Here is a 20039-nt window from a genome sequence, read left to right as displayed (position 1 = left end):
TACGACAAAGCTTAGTAGCAATGCCTGTGCATCAGCTGAGCTCTAGGTAGCGTGTTTAGTTCCGGTCGATGCGGCCACATCTCGACGGGGGCACAACGCAAGACCGATCGTGTACTTAGATTGAAGTCGACGTTAATAAATTCCAGGTGGTCGAAGCTAATCCTAAGTTCGTCACTACGGCGTGCTTCATTATACGAGCAGCGTTTCGGCAATTATAACCGCAGAATATTTAAATGTTGGGTAACCTCGTTTAGTATATAATCCACAACGCTGTTTTTCTATCTATACGCCTATCACTTTTTCTGTTTGCACCGCCTATCGTACGCAATGTCACAATGAGGTGCATGTTCATACCTTGGTGCAATTTTGAGTCGGTATACCGATTCCCATGACTCTTCATTTTTCATTTAATTCACCCTAAAGGCCCATCAGTCATTGCGTAGGTGGGGGAGACACTTTTAGTACAATGAATACCAAAACTTACATGCCCACAACAAATAATATAGCGGTGCTAATAAAGCTTGCATAAGCACTCTTGCATAAGGAAGTATACATAAAATTCGTCCACACTGATGGGAATATGAAGAAAGAACAAAAATATTACCAGAAAGCAAAACCGTAGTTTGGACAAGCAGATACTGAATCGTGGCATGATTTTTTTTATACATCATAACAAACGAACTCAAGAACACCATAATGAAAGTTTGAAAACATGCTATTTGCAGGTGTCAAAACTACCGAACATCGCTGTGGTATGTCATTAGCTTTTGGTAAGCGATAAGAATTGATGTAGTGCTTCTGAAAATTTATCAGCATTTCCTTTTTCAGCTACTGATCTTGCCAACTGGTTCCATTCCCGGATTGCTAAACGCAGAATTGAGAAACGAAGTAGGTCGGTGCGGGCAATTGGTTGACGAACTTTAAAAGGGTGGTCAACGCGTGGAAACATTGCAGCTGGCGTCGTTATTGCTGAGTTAGTGCAAGATGTATGGTTCAGATATATCATGTGAAATAATATTAACCGAGACACCTTCCGTCTTTATTGTTGTATTGCAAGGTCAAGGCTGTCTTTGATTCTAGATACACTTGAATAGCACTACATCTGCAGGCTTGGAGTGACGCCTGACACCGGCAAAAGATGACGAGAGCGAGTGGGGCTATAATAATCCAGGTACAACCAAATTAGGAAAGCCCCCTAAGCTTCAACAAACACACTCCCTAACCGGAACAGGAATTCGCCTCCCTGGTGCAGTATTCCGCCACCTCCTCCTTCATGATTCCTATAATTAACTTACGGCCCTCAGTTCCCAGCAGCTGCGGAGTACGTGACCACGGCGGTGGTCAGACTTATAACGCAGCAGAGGGTGCTAAGAATGCATGAGCCCGGATAGGCCGCCAATGGAAACTGACCCTGGCAACCTCTAACAGCCGAACTTTCACGAGTGAGTCTAGCTTAGAAGGACTCTTTGAGAAAATATCAGTTATTGGGTTATCATTAGCCTTAGCGAGATTAGAAGAACTGGTGAGACTACTATAGTGCTGACTAACGGTCATGTCTTCTGCCATAGAGGTCTCCCAGATAAGAAGCAATACAGGCTACGATTCCTAATCCTTAAGTACATAGTGGGCAGCATTGACGAAATATACAGCATTAATGAGAGCGTAGCAGTAGTGGCAGTGAAACTTGATAAGAGGTATACATTAAAAGTAGTACAAGCTTACGCTCCCACATCCAGCCGTGATGATGATAAAGTAGATCAGTTTTATGAAGATGCTGAATTAGCGATTAGAAAAGTGCAAATGCAGTATACTGTAGTAATGGGCTACTTCAAGGCAAAAGTGGGGAACAAGCAAGCTGGTGATCAAGCAGTTGACAACTACGGTGTCGATTCTAGGAATGCTAGAGGAGAGATGCTGCTAGAATTCGCAGAAAGGAATAGGCTGATAATAATGAACACCGTTTTCAAGAAGCGCAGAAACAGAAAGTGGACCTGGAAAATTCCTAATGGTGAAACAATAAATCAAGTTAGTTTCATACTTTCTGCCGATTCCAGCATAGTTCAGAACTTAGAAGTGATATGTAGGGTAAAGTGCAATGATCATAGGTTACTGAGGTCTAGAATTCACCTCAATTTGAAGAGAGAAAGAGTGAAATTTGTCAATAAGAAACAGGTCAACGTAGAGGCAGTAAGGGTAAAAGCACACAAATTCAGGCTGGTGCTTGCAAACAAATATGCAGCCTTAGAAGAGAGAGCTCAATACGAGATAGAGGTAATGACTGAAACCGTAACTAGGCTGGCTTCAGAGGCAGCAATTGAAGTGGGAGACAAGCAACAAGGTAACCAGTAGGCAAGCTCTTCCAAATGACAAAGGACGTAATAAAGAAACGACAAAGAATAAAAATTTCCAACTTAAGAGATAAGACAGAATTCACAGAGCTGTCAAAACTGATCAACGAGGGGAAAGTAAGTGACATTCGAAATTATAACGTGCGCAAGATTGAAGAAGCCGTAAGAAATGGACACAGCCTGAAATCAGTGAGAAGGAAACTTGGCATAGGACAAACCAAGATGTATGCACTGAAAGAGAAGCAGGGTAATATCATCAGCAATCTTGAAGGTATAGTAAAAACAGCGGAGGAATTCTACACTGACCTGTAGAGTCTCCAGAGAACTCAGGATAACTCCATTTGAACCAGTAATGAACAGGATACAGAAACTTCCTCCTATAACTATCGATGAGGTCAGAAGTGCCTTGCAAGACATGTAACGAGGAAGTGCGGCAGGAGAAGATGGAATAACAGTCGATTTAATCAAAAACGGAGGAGACATAATGCTTGGGAAACTGGCGGCTTTCTATACAAAGTGTATATTGACTGCAAGGGTCCCAGAAAACTGGAAGGATGTAAACATTGTATTAATCTACAAAAAGGGAGACGTTAAATAATTAAAAAATTATAGGCAAATTAGCTTACTCCCAGTATTATATAAAATATTCACCAAGATAATCTCCAATAGAATGAGGGCAACACTGGACTTTAGTCAACCAAGGGAACAGGGCAAGTTTCAGGCAGGGTTACTCTACAATGGATAACATCCATGTCATTATTCAGGCAATGGAGAAATCCGCAGAGTACAATCAGCCTCTATATAAGGCTTTCATAGATTGCGAAAAGGCATTTGATTCAGTAGAGATACCAGCAGTCATAGCGGCATTACATAATCAAGGAGTACAGAGGCTTATGTAAATATGCCGCGAAATGTCTAAAGCTATTCCACAGCTACCTCAATTCCCCACAAGTAGGAAGATACCTATAAAAAAGTGGTCACACAAGGAGACCAGATCTCTCCAATGCTACTCACTGCGGGCTTGGAAGAAATATTCAAGCTATTACACTGGGAAGGCTTAGCAGTAAGGATCGGCAGCGAATACCTCAGCAACCTGCGGTTTACCGATGACATTGTTCTATTCAGCAACACTGCAGACGAGTTACAACTTGTGATTGAAGACCTTAACGGAGAGAGCGTAAGACTGCGGTTTAAGAATAATATGCGGAAGACAAAGAAAGTGATGAATAACCGCGCAAGGGAACAATAGTTCAGGATCGCCAGTCAGCCTCTAGAGTCTGTGGAGTACGTTCACCTAGGTCAATTCAGTGAACCCGGATCATGACGAGGAAATGCATAGAAAATAACAATGGGTTGGATCGCCTCCGGCAGACATTGTGAACTCCTGACTGGAAGCTTACCATTATCATTGAAAAGGAAGCTGTATAATCAGTGCATTTTACCGGTGCTGGCATACCTGTACGGGGCAGAGATTTGGAGACTGACAAAGAAGCTTGAGAAGAAGTGATGGACCGCACAAAGAGCGATGGAACGAAGAATGCTAGACATAACCTTGAGAGACAGAAAGAGAGGGGTTTGGATCAGAGAGGAAACGGGTATAGTTGACATTCTATTTGACATGTCATGTCAGGTATTTGGCAGGTTATGTAATGCGCAGGTTAGATAACCGCTGGACCATTAGGTTTACAGAATGGGCTCCCAGAGAAGGGAAGCGCAGTGGAGGGCGGTGGAATACTAGGTGGTGCGATGTAATTCGGAAATTCGCAGGTGCTAGTTGGAGTCGGTTGGCACAGCACAGGGGTAATTGGACATCGCAGGGAGAGGCGTTCCTCCTGCAGTGGTCATAAAACGGGCTGATGAAGATGATGATGACACTTTAATGGGAAAAGTAATCCGACAGGATGAACCTAGCAGCTTTGTTTTGTAATGCATCACGCCTCTTGTTGAGGTGTGCTTGATAAGAGTCCCATGTAACCGACCAGTATTCAAGTTTCGAACGAACTACTGAGTTTTGCGTCCTAATTAGCTCCTCGAAGTGTGCGCCGGAGGAAACCAAGTGTCCGATTTGATTTTCCCAATAGCCAATCAATATGTGTGTTCCAAGTCAGTGTAGACATTATATGGACACCTAGATATTTAAATGACTCAACTGGTTCAATTACTTCATTATTTGTTGCATAAGTGTGCCACGCAAGTTATTACAAGTAGTGAACCGCAATAATTTTGCTTTCTTAATATTAATACTCATCTGCCAATCATGACACCATTCATTTAATTTGCGCTAATCGTTATCTACTTCCTCGTAATCGCTATGGTCCGTAACACCACGATAAATAACGCAATAATCAGCAAAATAGACGATTTTTTTTTTTAGTTTTAACCAATGTGAACATCGTAATAAAAACTAAGAACAACGTTGGCTCCAATACTAAGCCCTGGAATACACCTGACGCGACAGGTTCAAAGTCGGACACAACGCTTTCAACCAATACCGCTTGACGCCTATCACATAAATACTTTTGAACCCAGTCAATGACTATATTTTCTACTACAAGAAGGCTTACTTTATATATCAAACATTTATGGCCCACCATGTCGAAGGCTTTTTCAATATCAATGAAGATTGCGTCCGTTTGTGTTATTCATGCAGGTTGGTGTGAATTCCAGTAGTTAGCTTGAAAAGCTGTGTCTCGCAAGACGTGCTTTTCAACGTAATAGAGAAATATAAACGGGATACAGAAATAAGAGAACAAATGAATCCATAATACCAGAAGAACTTTAGCAAGACTGCTACGAAGTTTGAAAAGCGATGCTTCTATTAGTTTTCTGGTATTTTCTCTATGGTCGAACGTTAGAAAGCACCTCACTCTCCCAATAAATTTTGGCACCCGGGCGCGCAACCTGGCTTAAAGAGGTAGGCTGAACGGGGGCATAATATGTGAAAGTGCGATTACATATACTCTATTCGAGCAAGTATGTTTGCGCATTTCTTGCCACAAAATTTCAGTACCTCCCACGCTCCACAAACGTTTCTTGCCGAGCACCAACAAGCATACGTACGTGTGAATATTTAGTGTACTTTCGAGCGTTTTTCGCACTCATGCCCCAAACAAATTTTCATTAGATTTGGAGTCCTGTCACTCTCCGCACACACAAACACCTGAACACATGAACTGGCGCCAAATAATTTAGCAGAGAAATATATCGCAACACATATGGACGTACCATCACCGGCGCTTGGTTTGCATTCTCTCACAATCGCCGAACAGGCCGTCAGTAGTCCGAGGCCGAACAGGGCAGCGCGATTCATTTTCCAACTGTCTCAGCTGAGAGAGAGACGTTCGGTGATATAGCGAAGGAGCACGATTCATTGTGCCGAGTTTGCTGGCCTGTGAGCACACCACGAAATGGATCGCCGGTTCACGGAAGCAATCCATATACCTCTGGACATTTTCTGTGGAATAGAGCATGATTCTTTACATAGTCGATTATAAAGTTTAAACAGTGACCCGCCGTATTTTGAACAAGTACTCAGCTTCACTTGCATCCTTTTAAACTCGTTTCTTTTTTCGCTAGGAAGATATAGTAGGCAGGAGACTCGGGTTTCTATTTTTGTCCGCATACTGAGCCTTGTTTAAGCATGTAAGCTCGCCATAGTAACACACGGCAGACGCCTGAAGATGCAGTAAGTATACGCTGCGTCTTCACCCACGTGTCTGAGAGTGCTTATTTCTTAGTTGTCTAGAGCTGCATACATTGAACAGGCCTGCAGCAGGTTCATGTTTACGATACAAAAGAACAAATTTAAATGGACAGTTGAGGTGTTTTCATGACCTCGCGCTTCGCACGTTACTTCAGCTGACAAGGGTAACATATAATATCGCACATTCTTACAGATTACAGACGCTCATAACATACACGGGTAAACAGAGTGAGAGGTAACGAAAGCATATTCTCAAGATAACTAGTGCCTTGCGTATAATTCTGTACATGTGTCCGAAGGATACGAAACCAATAGTCGATTTAAAAGTTTTCCAACGAAGTGAGGCCAGGCAGCACGACGTTGCCAAACTGCGTATTGGTGGCAGCGCATTCTGCAGGCCTTTGTGTAGCTATTTGCCAAATTAAAACGTACAATAATAATCTCAGTCAAATGGGCAGATCCTGCAGTTCGCTTTTAACCGGTGTCACTGCATCATTGTGTGACATCGCTTATTATTACTATTATTTCACGGTATTGGTCGCGCTCCAATCCCAGCCGCAATGGCTGAATTTCCATGGGGCAAACTGCTCAAACTCTCGTTAACGCTGTGCACGGTTCGAAGCCCAGGTGGCAAAACTTATTTCGGAGTTCCTCACGATGGCGGGAATGACAATCGGGTCGTGATTCTGGCACGTACGACACGATAACCTAATTTTTCCGTGCGTCGAAAAATTCTGCTTTCGTACGTAGCACATCGTATCTGGCATGCATGGGTCAAATATCTAAGCCTGAAGCCAAATTCTAGCATCGGTTACATACTTCGCCCACGCTCATTGTATGATAGTTCACTGTGTTCTATTGCATCTTTCTGTCAGTTGTTTTTTTTTTCAGCGTCGTTTTGTTGCTATCCTTTTATTTTTTTCCAATTCCTACGTCGATCACGCAATGACGCAGCAATATCGTTCGCTGGGATTTAAGCAGTCACTTTCTAGAAAATCAAGAAATCATTGAGCCTTAATTCATAGGGTCATAAAAACGTCTTGAGTGATTTATTAGTCTAATAAGCACTGAAGCAGACATGACAAGAAAAAAATATGGACGAGCGCTTACTTCCAGCGGAGATTTATGCGGAAAAATAAAGCGATGAGTTCATACAGGTTTCTATAAAGCAGTATCACAAGATATGAGAGAAAGAAATTCGCAATTCCGCAGCTCCATTTTCGCAGCTCCATTCGCAGTTCCGCTACTGATTGCGATAGCAAATAGGTAGATAGCTGAACGAAGTAAGGATGGTAGTTTTATCGGCAGTATAAACTTGTAAACATTCGCTTACTAACTAAATTAACAATGATGAATGTGTAAACGTGACTCAATGAGGACGTAGAAAGAAACAGACACGAAAAAACAATGCCATCTTTGTGTGTCTGCTTGTGTCTGCGTCCTTGTTCCTTCACGCATACACATTCTATCAGAGATTCAAACCAACTCACCCGCTAACGCGTTTAAACTAAATGAACAAGCACGGTGTCAAGCGCGCACAGTTAAACATAAACACATCTCGCTCGATTTGCGCGGAAACTCGCTGTCAAAATTCTGCAGTGAGGAATCACGGAAGCAGCAGGCGAATTGACCGTCATGCGTCTCCTTTGAACACGAACTAAACGTCGAAAGCACAGCGCATACGATGCGACCGGCACAACGCGCACTCTGCAAACATCGCAGATAGCTTTGAAGATGAGGGCTGCGCTGGAGCGCACTTTGGCCACGTCGAAGGTCGCTTTCAATAGACGCCAGCGCCAGCAACGCGTCCCTAGGGCGTCCGCCAAAAGACTGTTTCACATGGCGCGATTTTCAGTCAGCGACGCAGCGAATTCCCTCGCTCAGCGACCGCCGCGACGTCGTGGGCCCTCAGCGACTGGATTCCAAACAGTTGGTCTCACCGTCGCTGAGTCGCAGCGATCGGCGCGATGTGGGAGGGGCAATGTGTCACAAAACAAAGCGCCGTCAAAATAGGCGCTTTTTTGTTTTACCGTGCAGTGGTAGCTCTGCGGAGCAATGTCGTGCGCAAGCTTTAGTTATGTTCTAGTAGGGCGTAGCCACCAGCGCCTGCGGCTTAGGAACTTCATAAACATTTTTAACGCGACAGCGTTAAGGAGCTCGTGTCGCAGAAAAGCCGGTGTCGTCGGCATCGGCGGCGTTGGCCGTGAGCGATAAATCCCAGCAGGCGCTTCATGAACAAAAAAAATTGCCGACGATTACGTTACTTCCTAATGCGAAATTTGAGCGCAGCAAATAAGCTGTTTCACCTTTTCGATAGATTGAGGCAAAGAAATCTAGCAACACATGTATGCGCTATCACAGAATTTTTTTTTTATTTTTTTCACACGTATTCCTTTTACAAAGACTCCACTAACAGTTCTTGACAGTCATGAAGGAAGCTTTGTGGTCGGAGAAATAGACTGATATATGTTCGACTTGGTACACCAATGCTTGATTCTCAAAGACGAGATGTATACAAGTGCCTCGCGAGGTTGTCACAGCCATGGGACGTGTTACGAGCGAGAGGAACGGGATGTTCTCCCGCATAAGTGTTAGGAAATTGCTGTTTGTCTTTATGTCAAGCCGCCACCGATCTGGCTCTCTGATTGCCACCGCACAGGGCGAACGGCAGCGGCAATTTCGGCTCGGGCGGTGCACATATACAGATCCGCCGCCACCGATCTGGCTCTCTGATTGCCACCGCACAGGGGTTGCATTGGAGGAGGAGCGAAGAAAGGAACTAAGTTCGAGCCGGCGCTTTGACAACCGGAGACTCGCAGGAAGAGGGGGGCGGCGTGTACACCCAGCGGCAAACGATGGGGGCAGAAGCGCGCGCAGCAAGCGGACAACACGATAAAGGGAGGAGGGAAGAGATAGCAGCGACTGACTGATGCCGCTGACGCCGATAGTGAGTCAACCCCAGCTGCGGAGTTGGTTCAGGGACAACGAATAACCGGCGCGTCGGCAACTGAAGAGCACCCTATCCGCCACACAAGAACAGGGGGGGGGGACCCTTTCCTCCTCTTTCTGCATGGCGGCGACGGTGTTCTATGCAGTCACGTTATCTTGACTCTCTAGCGGCGTCAGCGGCATCCAGCGGTATCAGTCGATCGCTGCTAGCGCTGGGGGGGATGAAAGGGGGGCGGAGCTGGTTACGAGGCCGACGACGACGCCGACGCGAAACCCAGGAACGGACGCCAAAGAGCTGCGCTCTAAAACAACTTGCAAGATGCGCTGGGTGGGAATCGAACCAGGGTCTCCGGAGTGCGAGACGGAGACGTTACCACTGAGCCACGAGTTCGATGCTTCAAAGCGGTACAAAAGCGCCTCTAGTGAACGCGGTGTTGCCTTAGAAACGAGCTGTTTCTAAGGCTCAGGCGTGCGTCGCTTGCTCAGGCGCACATTTCGTTCTCGCGCCGAACGCTGCGTTGCTCGACGCTCACCGCGTCCGATGCGGGGCGCGTAGTCGCTGCGCCGTAGCCCATTGTCTTACACCCCTTGGCGGGTCGACGGGAACGCTGTCGCGTTCCACTCTTGAAGGCGAAGCTTAAGCGTCCTCCAATTCTTTTTCTTCCGCTTACGCAATTCGTTTAAAAGGAGAAGCTGCACGCTATCCAGGTCGGGAGAAGGACGCCGCCTCAACATAAGGCATGCTTGATCGCCATCGTCGTCAACCTCTTCATCGCTACAAATTGTGTCAGCTGCTTATAGCTGCACACTCAATAGTAGCTTGTTCTTCTGGAAAAGCAAATGCTCATCCAGGAAAAAAGTTGTGGCTTCCATAGTAACAACAAAACTAGAGTGTACTAAACAGAACCGCCCCACTGACTCCGCACACGTCGCACACTCAAGTATCGGTGTTGTGCAGCCTCTCACTCACCGCACCTACAATCAACGCCTTTAAACGTGAAAAGATTGAGTACTTATTCTGCTATCGAATAGTAAAAGAAAAATTCGAATATTTGACTAGTTTATATGTTGTTCTTATTTAACGATGCAGGCATGGATACTTCGTGAGCAGGGGGCAGCCTTGCGAATTTCTGCGACGGAAATCGCGCTGCCGCAGATGCTTGCGAAAGCTGTCAGCGAAAATCGCTCTGCGACGTGCGCGGCAGAATGCCCCCCCTCGCGCCATGTGAAACAGCCTAAAGGCGTCTGCTACGGCGTCCGCGATTCGTGTGGCCAATGCCGTAGAAGACGCCGTGGTTGTCTCCACTGTGTAAGGAGCTGCAGGCGAGGAGGACATCGAGGCACCCTAGCATCCGCCGGAGAATACTCCTTCTTCGCCTGAACAGCCCCCCTGCCGCCGGTCTCGCGCGCGACGAGAGAGGGCGCGCATCCGGGCCATGTTCCTCGTTCGCGCACGCGAGATCGAACCATAGACTAACATAGTAAACGTAAAAAGTGTACACCCCCATAGGCGCCCGTGGCCGACTTTGTCTCTCAGCGCACCTAGCGGAATTGGCGAAACGCGCCAGCCTCCAAGATGGTCGCACACGCCGCCGCATCTCGGAGGCTGTAATTTCAGTTTCGTTTCCTGTTTTTTTATTTTTTGGTGACCCATAACGTTGCTTAAATCTAGTGATTTCATGCAGGCGCTTGTGCGGCTGTTTATATGTTGCGACGACGAGCGCGCAAAGGTGTTTCATTTCATGTTACTTTCATTTAAGTTCACATTTATGATATTGTACGTCTAGTAACTCACGCCAGAAGGTGTATCGTTAATAAATGTGTCATGTTCCTTAATTATAAATCAACTTGCTGCATAGTGAAGAACTCGAAAATAGCACACAACAATTTATTGCCGCAAGACTGTAATAGGACGATACATGAAAACGGGAAAAAGCAGCAAAATACAAGTAATACGGTAGTCACACGGCGCACTTTTAAACACGATCAAGCCCAATCTGATTTGAATTTCTCGGTCGCAATTTGTTCTTTTGCGCAAGCTGCGCGATGGATCTTGCACAACCGCAGCCGAGAATTTCGATCCGGATCGGACTTGATCACGACCTAAAGTGGTCGTGTGATACCGGTGGAATAGTCGAAAATTAATGGTGGGATGGCAATAACTTTGCACAAGCAAAACACATAAAAGACGTATTGCAACTATCCAGATAGTGAAAAAAGAAAACTGCACATACACACGCCAGCAATTGTTTTTGTCAAAGTGGGATTCTTTTAGAGGAGAAAAAAATATGACGTTTTTTCTTGGCGCATTTCTGCCGTCAGCGTCAACGTCGGCGTCGCCGTCGCCGTGAGGTTCCCTGTGAAGGAGGGCGAATTAGGGTAGTAAAATTATGTGAATGGTTGTATGCCGAAATAAAATGGCTGCAAAATTAACTGAGCATGCGCCAAGATCCCCATCTCGATTGTGTAAGCCAGTGTGTCAGTCATTAAACAGCTGCAATTAAGCACTTTCTGTTGGTGGTCTTCACCTGTTCTCTTTGAAGCCTTGCAATCGTCTTCTGATACTTGTAATTTTGCCCTTCAGTATGCATGATGTCCTTTGGCTGTACAGTGCATTTTGAGGAAATGGTGGAGATTCCTGCAATACGTTGAATGATGGACAGAAGGTAAGCAATACTGGACGCTTCAAACCTATTGAATGTAGACGCTACGTTCCTTCGTATAAGCAATACTGGAGCCTGCAAAGGTTTATAATGGAGATGCTGCGTTATTTCGTGTAATGCGTATTTTTTGGTTAAGGAAGCACTGTTATAAATGCTAAGAAACAAGAAAATTTCTCCGGTAACGCCTCCATACACGATTAAAACATGAAAACACGTATCTTAGGCCCAATGCAGAACAGCTAACAGCGCTCGAGCGCACATAGCCTGCTACAGAGGTTGAGAGAGCGCATTATTGCAAAACTGCAAATATTGCACGTGTACAGCTTTAGAAATAGCTACATTGCCCGCCGTGGTTGCTCAGTGGATATGGTGTTAGGCTGCTGAGCACGAGGTCGCGGGATTGATTCCCGGCTACGGCGGTCGCATTTCGATGGGGGCGAAATGCGAAAACACCCGTGTAATTAGATTTAGGTGCACGTTAAAGAACCCTAGGTGGTCGAAGTTTCCGGAGTCCTCCACTACGGCGTGTCTCATAATCAGAAAGTGGTTTTGGCACGTAAAACCTCATAGTTTAATAAATAGCTACATTTCTTTTACAAATGTACAGCGCCATACTTTTTGAGCAGTCGCTGCGCAAAGCTCTCTGCCCCGAACGGCATGTGCTCATAGGCCGCATCGTTAAGGAACCATTTTATTTTATTTTCTCAATTCGTCATTGCATCGAACGTGCCTCGCCGTTCGGACGCTGCCGCGTCACTGTTATTGCTAGCATCACGGCTCATTGCTGCGGATAAAAAAAAGAATGCGAAATGAAAGTCAGCGTAGTGAATGGCCAGCGGCTGTTCATGGCAGCAAGGCCGCCGTCACTCGTTCATGCGGCTAACAATGAAATAACGAAAGGCGAAGAGAATAAGTCGTCGGCAACGCGCAAATGAACTTGCTGTGGCCTTACCATGAAACGGCGACCAAGCAGACGTTGGCAGAAGAACCCAACAATGATGCTCAGGTGCATTTTACAGAAGGAGCCCGGCGGCGCGCCTGAATATATATATAGGCTTCGCACGTCTTGGGTCGTGCCCAGTGGTCGTGCCGCCTGTCAAGCTGCCAGCCGCAACCACAGCCGCAATTTTCTTGATGTGCTCTGCCACCTAGAGGAATCGGCGAAGCTCCATAGCTCGGCCGCGAAACGGCTGGAGAGTCCACTTTTGTCGTTTACTGTGTTACTTTATGATTGAACGGCGTTCGCCTGCTCACCCTCACGCGCTTTCACTCACGGCGACGCCAACGCCAGGGAGGGAGGGAGACAAAGGGGAGGAAAGACAGGGAGGTTAGCCAGTGTAAGAAACCGGCTGGCTACCCAGTGCTGGGGAAAGGGGTAAAGGGTATAAAAGGAAGAAGAAAAAATAAAGGAAACCGGAAAATTCACACAGTAACGCGATACTACGCGCTACAACACTCAAAGACGGTCGCACAATTCGCATGTCCTTAAAAACTTCAGCAAAGCCCTTAAGGTCTTGAGTGCCCAAAGCCCGTCTGGTCCAGTGTCCTAGAGCTTTCTCCTCTATAAAGGGGCTATTGTCCAGTATTTCGAACGCGATCACGAGCACTTTTCTTGGCACTTTGTAGCTGGGACAGTCACAAACGAGGTGCACAATCGCCTCCTCGCAGCCGCAGGTGTTGCCAGTAGGGCTGTCGGCCATTCCAATGCGGAAGGAATGGGAGTTCGTGAATGCCACGCCGAGCCACCGGCGGCACAGAAGTCTTGCTTCCGCTCGTGGTAACCCTGGTGGTAGACGGAGTTGCAGACGTGGATCCAATCTGTGCAGACGTAAGTGCGTGAATTCAATGGTGTTCCACAGAATCTGCGTAAGCTCGGGGGCGAGGGAGCGAAGTCTTTTGGCTGCATCTGTTCGTGACAGTGGTATTGGTATAACATGGGCACCATCGTGCGCTAGCGCCAAAATGCGCATTATTGGTATGGCAATAAAAGAATTGTGAATGAAATTCCGAACCAGCCATAACCGACCATTCTTCAGCCATCAAAGTTGCTCATATCTTGACTTTCATTCTTTACAAAATTATTCCTCCGAGTTTAGAGAACGGCAGCCCACAAACAAACGTAATAAAACAAGCACCGACAGCGCATATCTTTTATGTTAGCTCTTCTCAGACTGAAGTACTAAAAGTGCGAAACAATAACACGAGATCGAACCACGCAAGAGACCGCGTTTCTACCACAAGGCTTGCCGTTGTGCACAGCGTTCGCCGCTAACCTTCTTCCGGTGAACGTTACGGTTACATAAGCTGCAGTTGCCGGGAAGCATGACAAGCAGTCAGGAGTCTTTGAATGCTGTCGTGTTCCACTCTTAAAGGCGATGCTTAAGCGTCCTCCAACCTTTCTTGCGATGGCAATTATATGCACACTTCCTACGCATTTCTGCCGTCGGCGTCGCCTAGGTGGCCCTACTCGGCTGCCAGGAACTATCGGCCCAACAAGCCCTAGTTCGGCGGACCTACGTAGCGGTCAAGACCAACGGGGTCCCGGAATGAGAGACTCCGCCCAGTATTGCAAGGGGTGCGACCAACTAGAGGTCTCTCCCCGAGCACCTCTCTGTATATATATAGCCCAATAAAGGCTTTTCACCACCACCATCACCGTGAGGTTCCGTATGAGCGAAAGCGTGTGAGGGTGAGCCGGCGAACGCGGTGCGATCTCGCGTGCGCGAGCCGGGCCCGCGCACGCAGGCCATCCAGGCAATGAGATGGCCCATTCTATCGCTCGAGTAGCCGTCGGCCGACCCACGCCGTCCGATGACCTGGATAACGCCAGAGACCGATTGGTCGAATATCACCAGATCACCCTCCACTACCGCAAAATGCGGTTGAGATATCTTCCCCCGATAAATCCTTAACAAAATTCCAACAAAGTACCTGTAGCCAGCTTCACGCACAAACTTTTCTGTCTCCAGTTTTTCTCGCTCTGGTTCATCCAGGCCTATATCGACAGGAATGTACTCTCTGCGGCACGCCTAGAGCCAACTTCCATCACATAATGTTCTTTTGCCCTCAGCTCCAGCCACCCTCTGAGTGGCAACTCACCGACGTCGAGGGATGGGAGACCGCGGTGTCTAGCTCCAACCCAGCCGACCAAGTACGGCTGGTGGACTGGGCTCTGAGAGTCGCCGAGGTCCACAAACTCCCGGACACCCTAGGCGCTCCTGAGCCCCCTCACAAGTAATGTTGTAAAAAGGCTCAAGTAATAAATGTTTGCCACCACCAGCCGGGCCGCGTTCCTCGCTCGCGCACGCGAGATTGAACCGCGTTCGCCGGCTCCCCCTCACGAGCTTTCGCTCATACGCAACCTCACGGCGAAGACGACGCCGACGGCAGAAAAGCGTAGGAAGTGTGCGTATACTTGCCACCGCAAGAAAAGTTGGAGGACGCTTAAGCATCGCCTTTAAGAGTGGAACACGACAGAATTCAAAGACTCCTGACTGCTTGTCATGCTTCCCGCCAACTGCAGCTTATGCAACCGTAGGGTTTACCGGGAAATGCTAGCGGCGAACGCAATGGACAACGGCAAGCTTTCTGGTAGAAGCGCGGTCTCTAGCGTGGGTTGATGTCCTTTTATTGTTTCGCACTTTGAGCATTCCTGTTGAGAAGAGGTGACAGAAAACATGCGCGCTGTCAGTGTTTTTTTATAGCGTTTGTTTGTTGGCTGCCGTTCTCAAAATTCCGAGCAATAACTTTGTAAAGAATGCAAGTCAAGGCGTGAGCAACTTTGGTTGTAGAAGAACGGTCGGCTATGCGTAGTTCGGACTTTGATTCAAGATTATTTCGATAGCTATTCTGCGCATTTCTGTCGGTGGCGTCGCCGTCACCATCGCCGTGGGGTTCCGTATGAGTGAAAGCCACTAGACTTCAGTGATTTCTTCGGGCTCTGGACTCATTTAATACAACAGCAGCATTATCTACCAATGAAGACCGGAATCTCACTTGTTTATTTGATTTGATTTGTTTTCCTGTTTCTTCCTCAAATAATCGCCTTCTTCCAATATGTGGAACTGGGCAAGAACCGACCGTGACGAGGTAGTTTGTTAGCGGGGAAAGTTGCGCTGAAAGTGAATTCGTAACATAAAGTAAAGATTATAGAAGTATTAAAGTTCATATCTGAAACGAATTGAAATTGTGTGATATTAGAGAAAGAGTGCAGACGCACTTCTGAGCTTTTCTATCTTCTTATGACCCGCCGCGGTGGCTTAGCGGCTATGTTGTTTGGTTCGTAAACACAAGGCCACCGGATCAAACCCCGGCCGCGGCGGCTGTATTTCAATAGCTGGTAAATGCAAAAACTCCCGTTTCCCGTACGTAGGGGCACGTTTAACATCCCCTGCTGGTAGAAATTAATCCCTACTCGCCTACTACGGCATGCTTTAAAATTATATCGTGTTTTTGGCGCGTGAAACTCCTAAATTATTTCCCTTTTGTGATGTACGCAAGTAGCTTTCTGTAGGACATACTAATGCATGTTGGGGAATTTCAATTACGTATGCAGTCAGACTTTAGGCCTCTTAAACTCCCTCTCTCAAACTAGGCTATATTTATTTTATTTGAGTAAAAGGCATAGGGTAAGAGAACCTTGTATTCGCAATCATTTGGTCAAACGCTTACGCTAACCTTATTTTTTTTCACGGTGCTTCAACATTTTACTATTTAAATATGTTTGTCTTCAGGTACTTGTGGTGCGTGGTGATTATTTTTGTTTGTTTGCGAAAAGCATTTATATTTTTCTACCTCCTTTTGTTCCATACGACAACGTCCAAGCATCTACATATGCTTCATTACTTCGCGTGCTTGAGACGCACTGAGAGAGAGAGAGAGGAATATAGGAAGGCAGGGATGTTAATCAGTCAAGGGTCTGGTTGGCTACCCTACGCTGGGGGAAGGGAGAAGGGGAACAGAGAGAAGGGGTACATACGTGTACGGACCGTACTTGAGTTAAAGCCGCTCTCGCAAACCAGACGATCTGAGAAAGCACAAAAATGCCTTCTCTGCCTTCTGAGCCGATGATCGGTGGGGACGATGCTCTAGTAATGTCTGTTCACTCAGAGGACGATCATTGAATTTCCTGAATGTGTTGGAGAAAGATTGGCTTTGTGCTGGAAATTGAGGACAATGGAATGATAAGTGGTCAATGTTCTTCTCGCATCCGCAGACATCACACGTAGGAATATCAGTCATTCTAATTAGTGCTGAGTAGGCATTCGTGAAGGCAACTCCAAACCATAACCGACACAGAAGAGACGCTTCGCGTCGGTGCAGACCGGCCGGAGGTCTGAGTTGAAGTGACGGGTTTAGTCTCTGCAGTCTTGTGCGCCTTGCATGTGCGGTATTCCATTCTGCTAAGGAGATCCTGCGAGCTAGATTGCGAAGTTGTCTCGTGGCGCAAGTCCTTGAGAGAGGAATGGGGACGCAGCGGTCTTCTTGGTTTGACATTCGAGCTTCCTTATCTGCCGCATCATTTCCTGTGATACCGCAATGACCTGGCATCCACTGAAAAGATATATCATGGCATTTTTCTCCTAAATGATGAACAAGTTCCACGATTTCGCACGTGAGCTGATCGCGAGTTCAATGTCGGAGAAACGAGTGCACACATTCCAAGGCCAGCCTTGAATCGCATAAGATTGCCCATTTTCTAGCACTTTCAGCACTTACCACATGAAACGCGTCGCGGAGAGCCGCGAGCTCTGCAGCTCTAGACGTAGTGACATGGGCAGTCTTGAACCTCTGGGTTATTCTCATTGTTGGTGTAACTACAACGCCACCGGAACTGGTTGATGTAGGCGATCCATCAGTATAGATGTGTGTGCAGTCGCTGTATTTGTCGTACAAAGGAAGTAAAGTTAGTCGCTTTAGTGCTGATTACGGCAAGTCCGACTTTTTCTGAAGTCCAGGGATTGTAAGATTTACTTGAGTACGGCGCGCACACCATGGAGGAATGGAAGGTCTTGCCGCAGGTGTGTAACCTGACCTGAGAGAAGCACGGTGTGCGAAGACAGTTGCACTGAATGTCGTGTGGGGCTTATCTACTGGGAGACTTGCGAGGTGGTGGGTAGGGGTCCGGGCGAAGTGTCCTATGTGCACACGCATTGTTTCAATACTAATGTGCGTTCTAAGAGGGGAATCTTGAGCGACTGCAATAACTTTAGTCGTTATTGCAACTGGCGGTAGGCCAAGGCATATCTTGAGGGCTTGGCCTTGGATGCTTTGGAATTATATTCAGGTTAGTTCTGCAGGTGTTGGACAGGACCGGTATGCGGTACCGCAGGAATCCAATAAAGAGGACCCTGTACAGTTGCAGCATAGATTGTATAGGCACTCCCTAGGTATTTCCTGCTAGGAACTTAAACATATGGCAAATTCCTGTCAGGCGTTTTTTTCACATAATTCACATGAGGGGTCTAGGACAGATTTCTGTCAATGACCACCCCCAAAAATCTGTGACTCGTGCTGTACGAGATCAATTGTCCGTCGACCGATATCACGTATGGAGACATTGATTTCCTGGTAAACGCCACCACTGCACACTTTTCATCTGATATATGAAGTCCTTGTTCCCGAAGGTAGGATGATAAAGTGGCTGCCTTCTGTAGCCGCGCGCGAAGCTGCAGTCGCGTCACAGCCGACGTCCAAATGCAAATGTCGTCGGCATAGGTGGAGGACCTAACGATGCATGGCAGGATGTCGGCGAGTCCAATGAGTGTTAGGCTGAAGAGCGTTGGGCTGAGTACTCCGCCCTGAGGCACCCCACGGTTACTGTAATGCTGAGAGGTCGGGCCATCCTCGGTAAGTACGAAAAATGATCTCTTATGTAGATAATTACTTATCCAGAAATAGACCTCGCCGCCAAGTCCTACTGCCTCTAACGCGTTGAAAATCGCTTCGTGCGTTACGTTATCGTACGCTCCTTTAACATGCCGAAACAGGGCAGTAGATAGTTTTTTGCAGGACTTCTGGTGCTCGACGTAAGACACAACATCAATAACGTTGTCAATGGAAGAACGGCCACTCCTGAAACCGGCCACTGCATCTGGATATACCTGGTAATGTTCGAGGTACCATACTAGCCGTGCTATAACCATCCTCTCCATTAGTTTTTCGATGCGACCGGCAAGCGCAATTTGTCGGTATGATGCAATGTCTACAGGCGACTTGCCAGGCTTGAGCAGTGGAATTAGGCGACTGGTCTTTAGTTCCTGGGGAACCGTATCTGTCTGCCAGGAGTTGTTGAACAAGAGCAGGATCACTTTCCGAGCCTCCTCGTCAAGGTTACATAGGGCACGATAGGTTATACCGTCGGCTCCTGGTGAAGATGAACGCTTGCACAAGGCCAGTGCAGCTTCGAGTTCGTCTATGGAGAAAGGACTGTCCATGCGGGGGTCGCGTGAAATCAGTGAGTGGATTTTCAGAAGTTCCTCGAATGGAATTGACGGTTCCTTCTGCTGTCTGTTGCCACCTAAGCTTGTGCAATATAATTGTATATGCGACGCGAACTGTGAACTTTCTTAGAGACACGCAGGCACCAGCGATTACTCTGGAACCTTTGATGACTCATGCACAAATGCCGACGGGCTTGACCGACGCATCCGATTTCGACGATCGCCATCCGTGTTTGCCGCCATTGCTGTGCTTTGGGAAACCTGCTTTTGAGGGCAGAAGTTCGCCTAATAAAAGTTAGTTTCGTCATTCACAGATTGAACGCTGTGTTACTCACCATCACTACTACGTGATAGTATTGACCACGATAGAACGACGAAGTTGGTGTGACGACTGCGTGACAATTTCAAGATGTTACTTGAGCGATGACACTAATAAATGTACAGCATGACGACGACCGCATGACCATAACTGTGTGAAGACCATGCCGCGATTATGGCGGCAGGACGATAGACGGATGACAGAGCTGAAATGACGAGATTTACAATAAAGTTTCCACTGGAGCGAGCTGGTATGGCATCTTTCTGCTCGCGGCGCTTCACTGTTATACAAAGGTGGGTTTGTCTCTTTTTGTCTTGCGCATAATAGTATAGCGCACCAAGCAAAAAGACCAAATGTGACGACGACGATGGAATCATGATCCCGAACATATGCCTACTGGCATAAACTATTAAGAAACTTTGGCCACTGAGTCACAAGGTGTGACGATGACAGCATGGCGACAGTCAGATCACGAAGCTGCATTGAGGACCATTGAACTGCCGTGACGGCATTGTGGCGGTGTAACCTCGAATGCATGACGTGTGTCGGATTACAAAGCTGAAATTACGGTGACACAACTGCCACTGCGCCATAACCACCGGGAAAACTTACCTC

General features: G+C 47.0%; 1 protein-coding gene across 1 annotated transcript in view; it reads right to left on the bottom strand.

Annotated features, from left to right (window-relative positions):
• LOC142574888 (uncharacterized) overlaps positions 1 to 5658 on the bottom strand; it is an 81079-nt gene extending 75421 nt beyond the window's left edge. The window contains exon 1 of the mRNA XM_075683886.1: positions 5574 to 5658. Within this exon, the coding sequence (XP_075540001.1) occupies positions 5574 to 5658 (85 nt within the window). The remainder of the gene's footprint in view (positions 1 to 5573) is intronic.
• Positions 5659 to 20039: the final 14381 nt, after the last annotated feature.

The sequence above is a fragment of the Dermacentor variabilis genome, chromosome 3, assembly GCF_050947875.1.
Source record: "Dermacentor variabilis isolate Ectoservices chromosome 3, ASM5094787v1, whole genome shotgun sequence".
Classification (NCBI taxonomy): domain Eukaryota; kingdom Metazoa; phylum Arthropoda; class Arachnida; order Ixodida; family Ixodidae; genus Dermacentor; species Dermacentor variabilis.
This window is presented reverse-complemented; position numbering and strand designations above follow the sequence as displayed.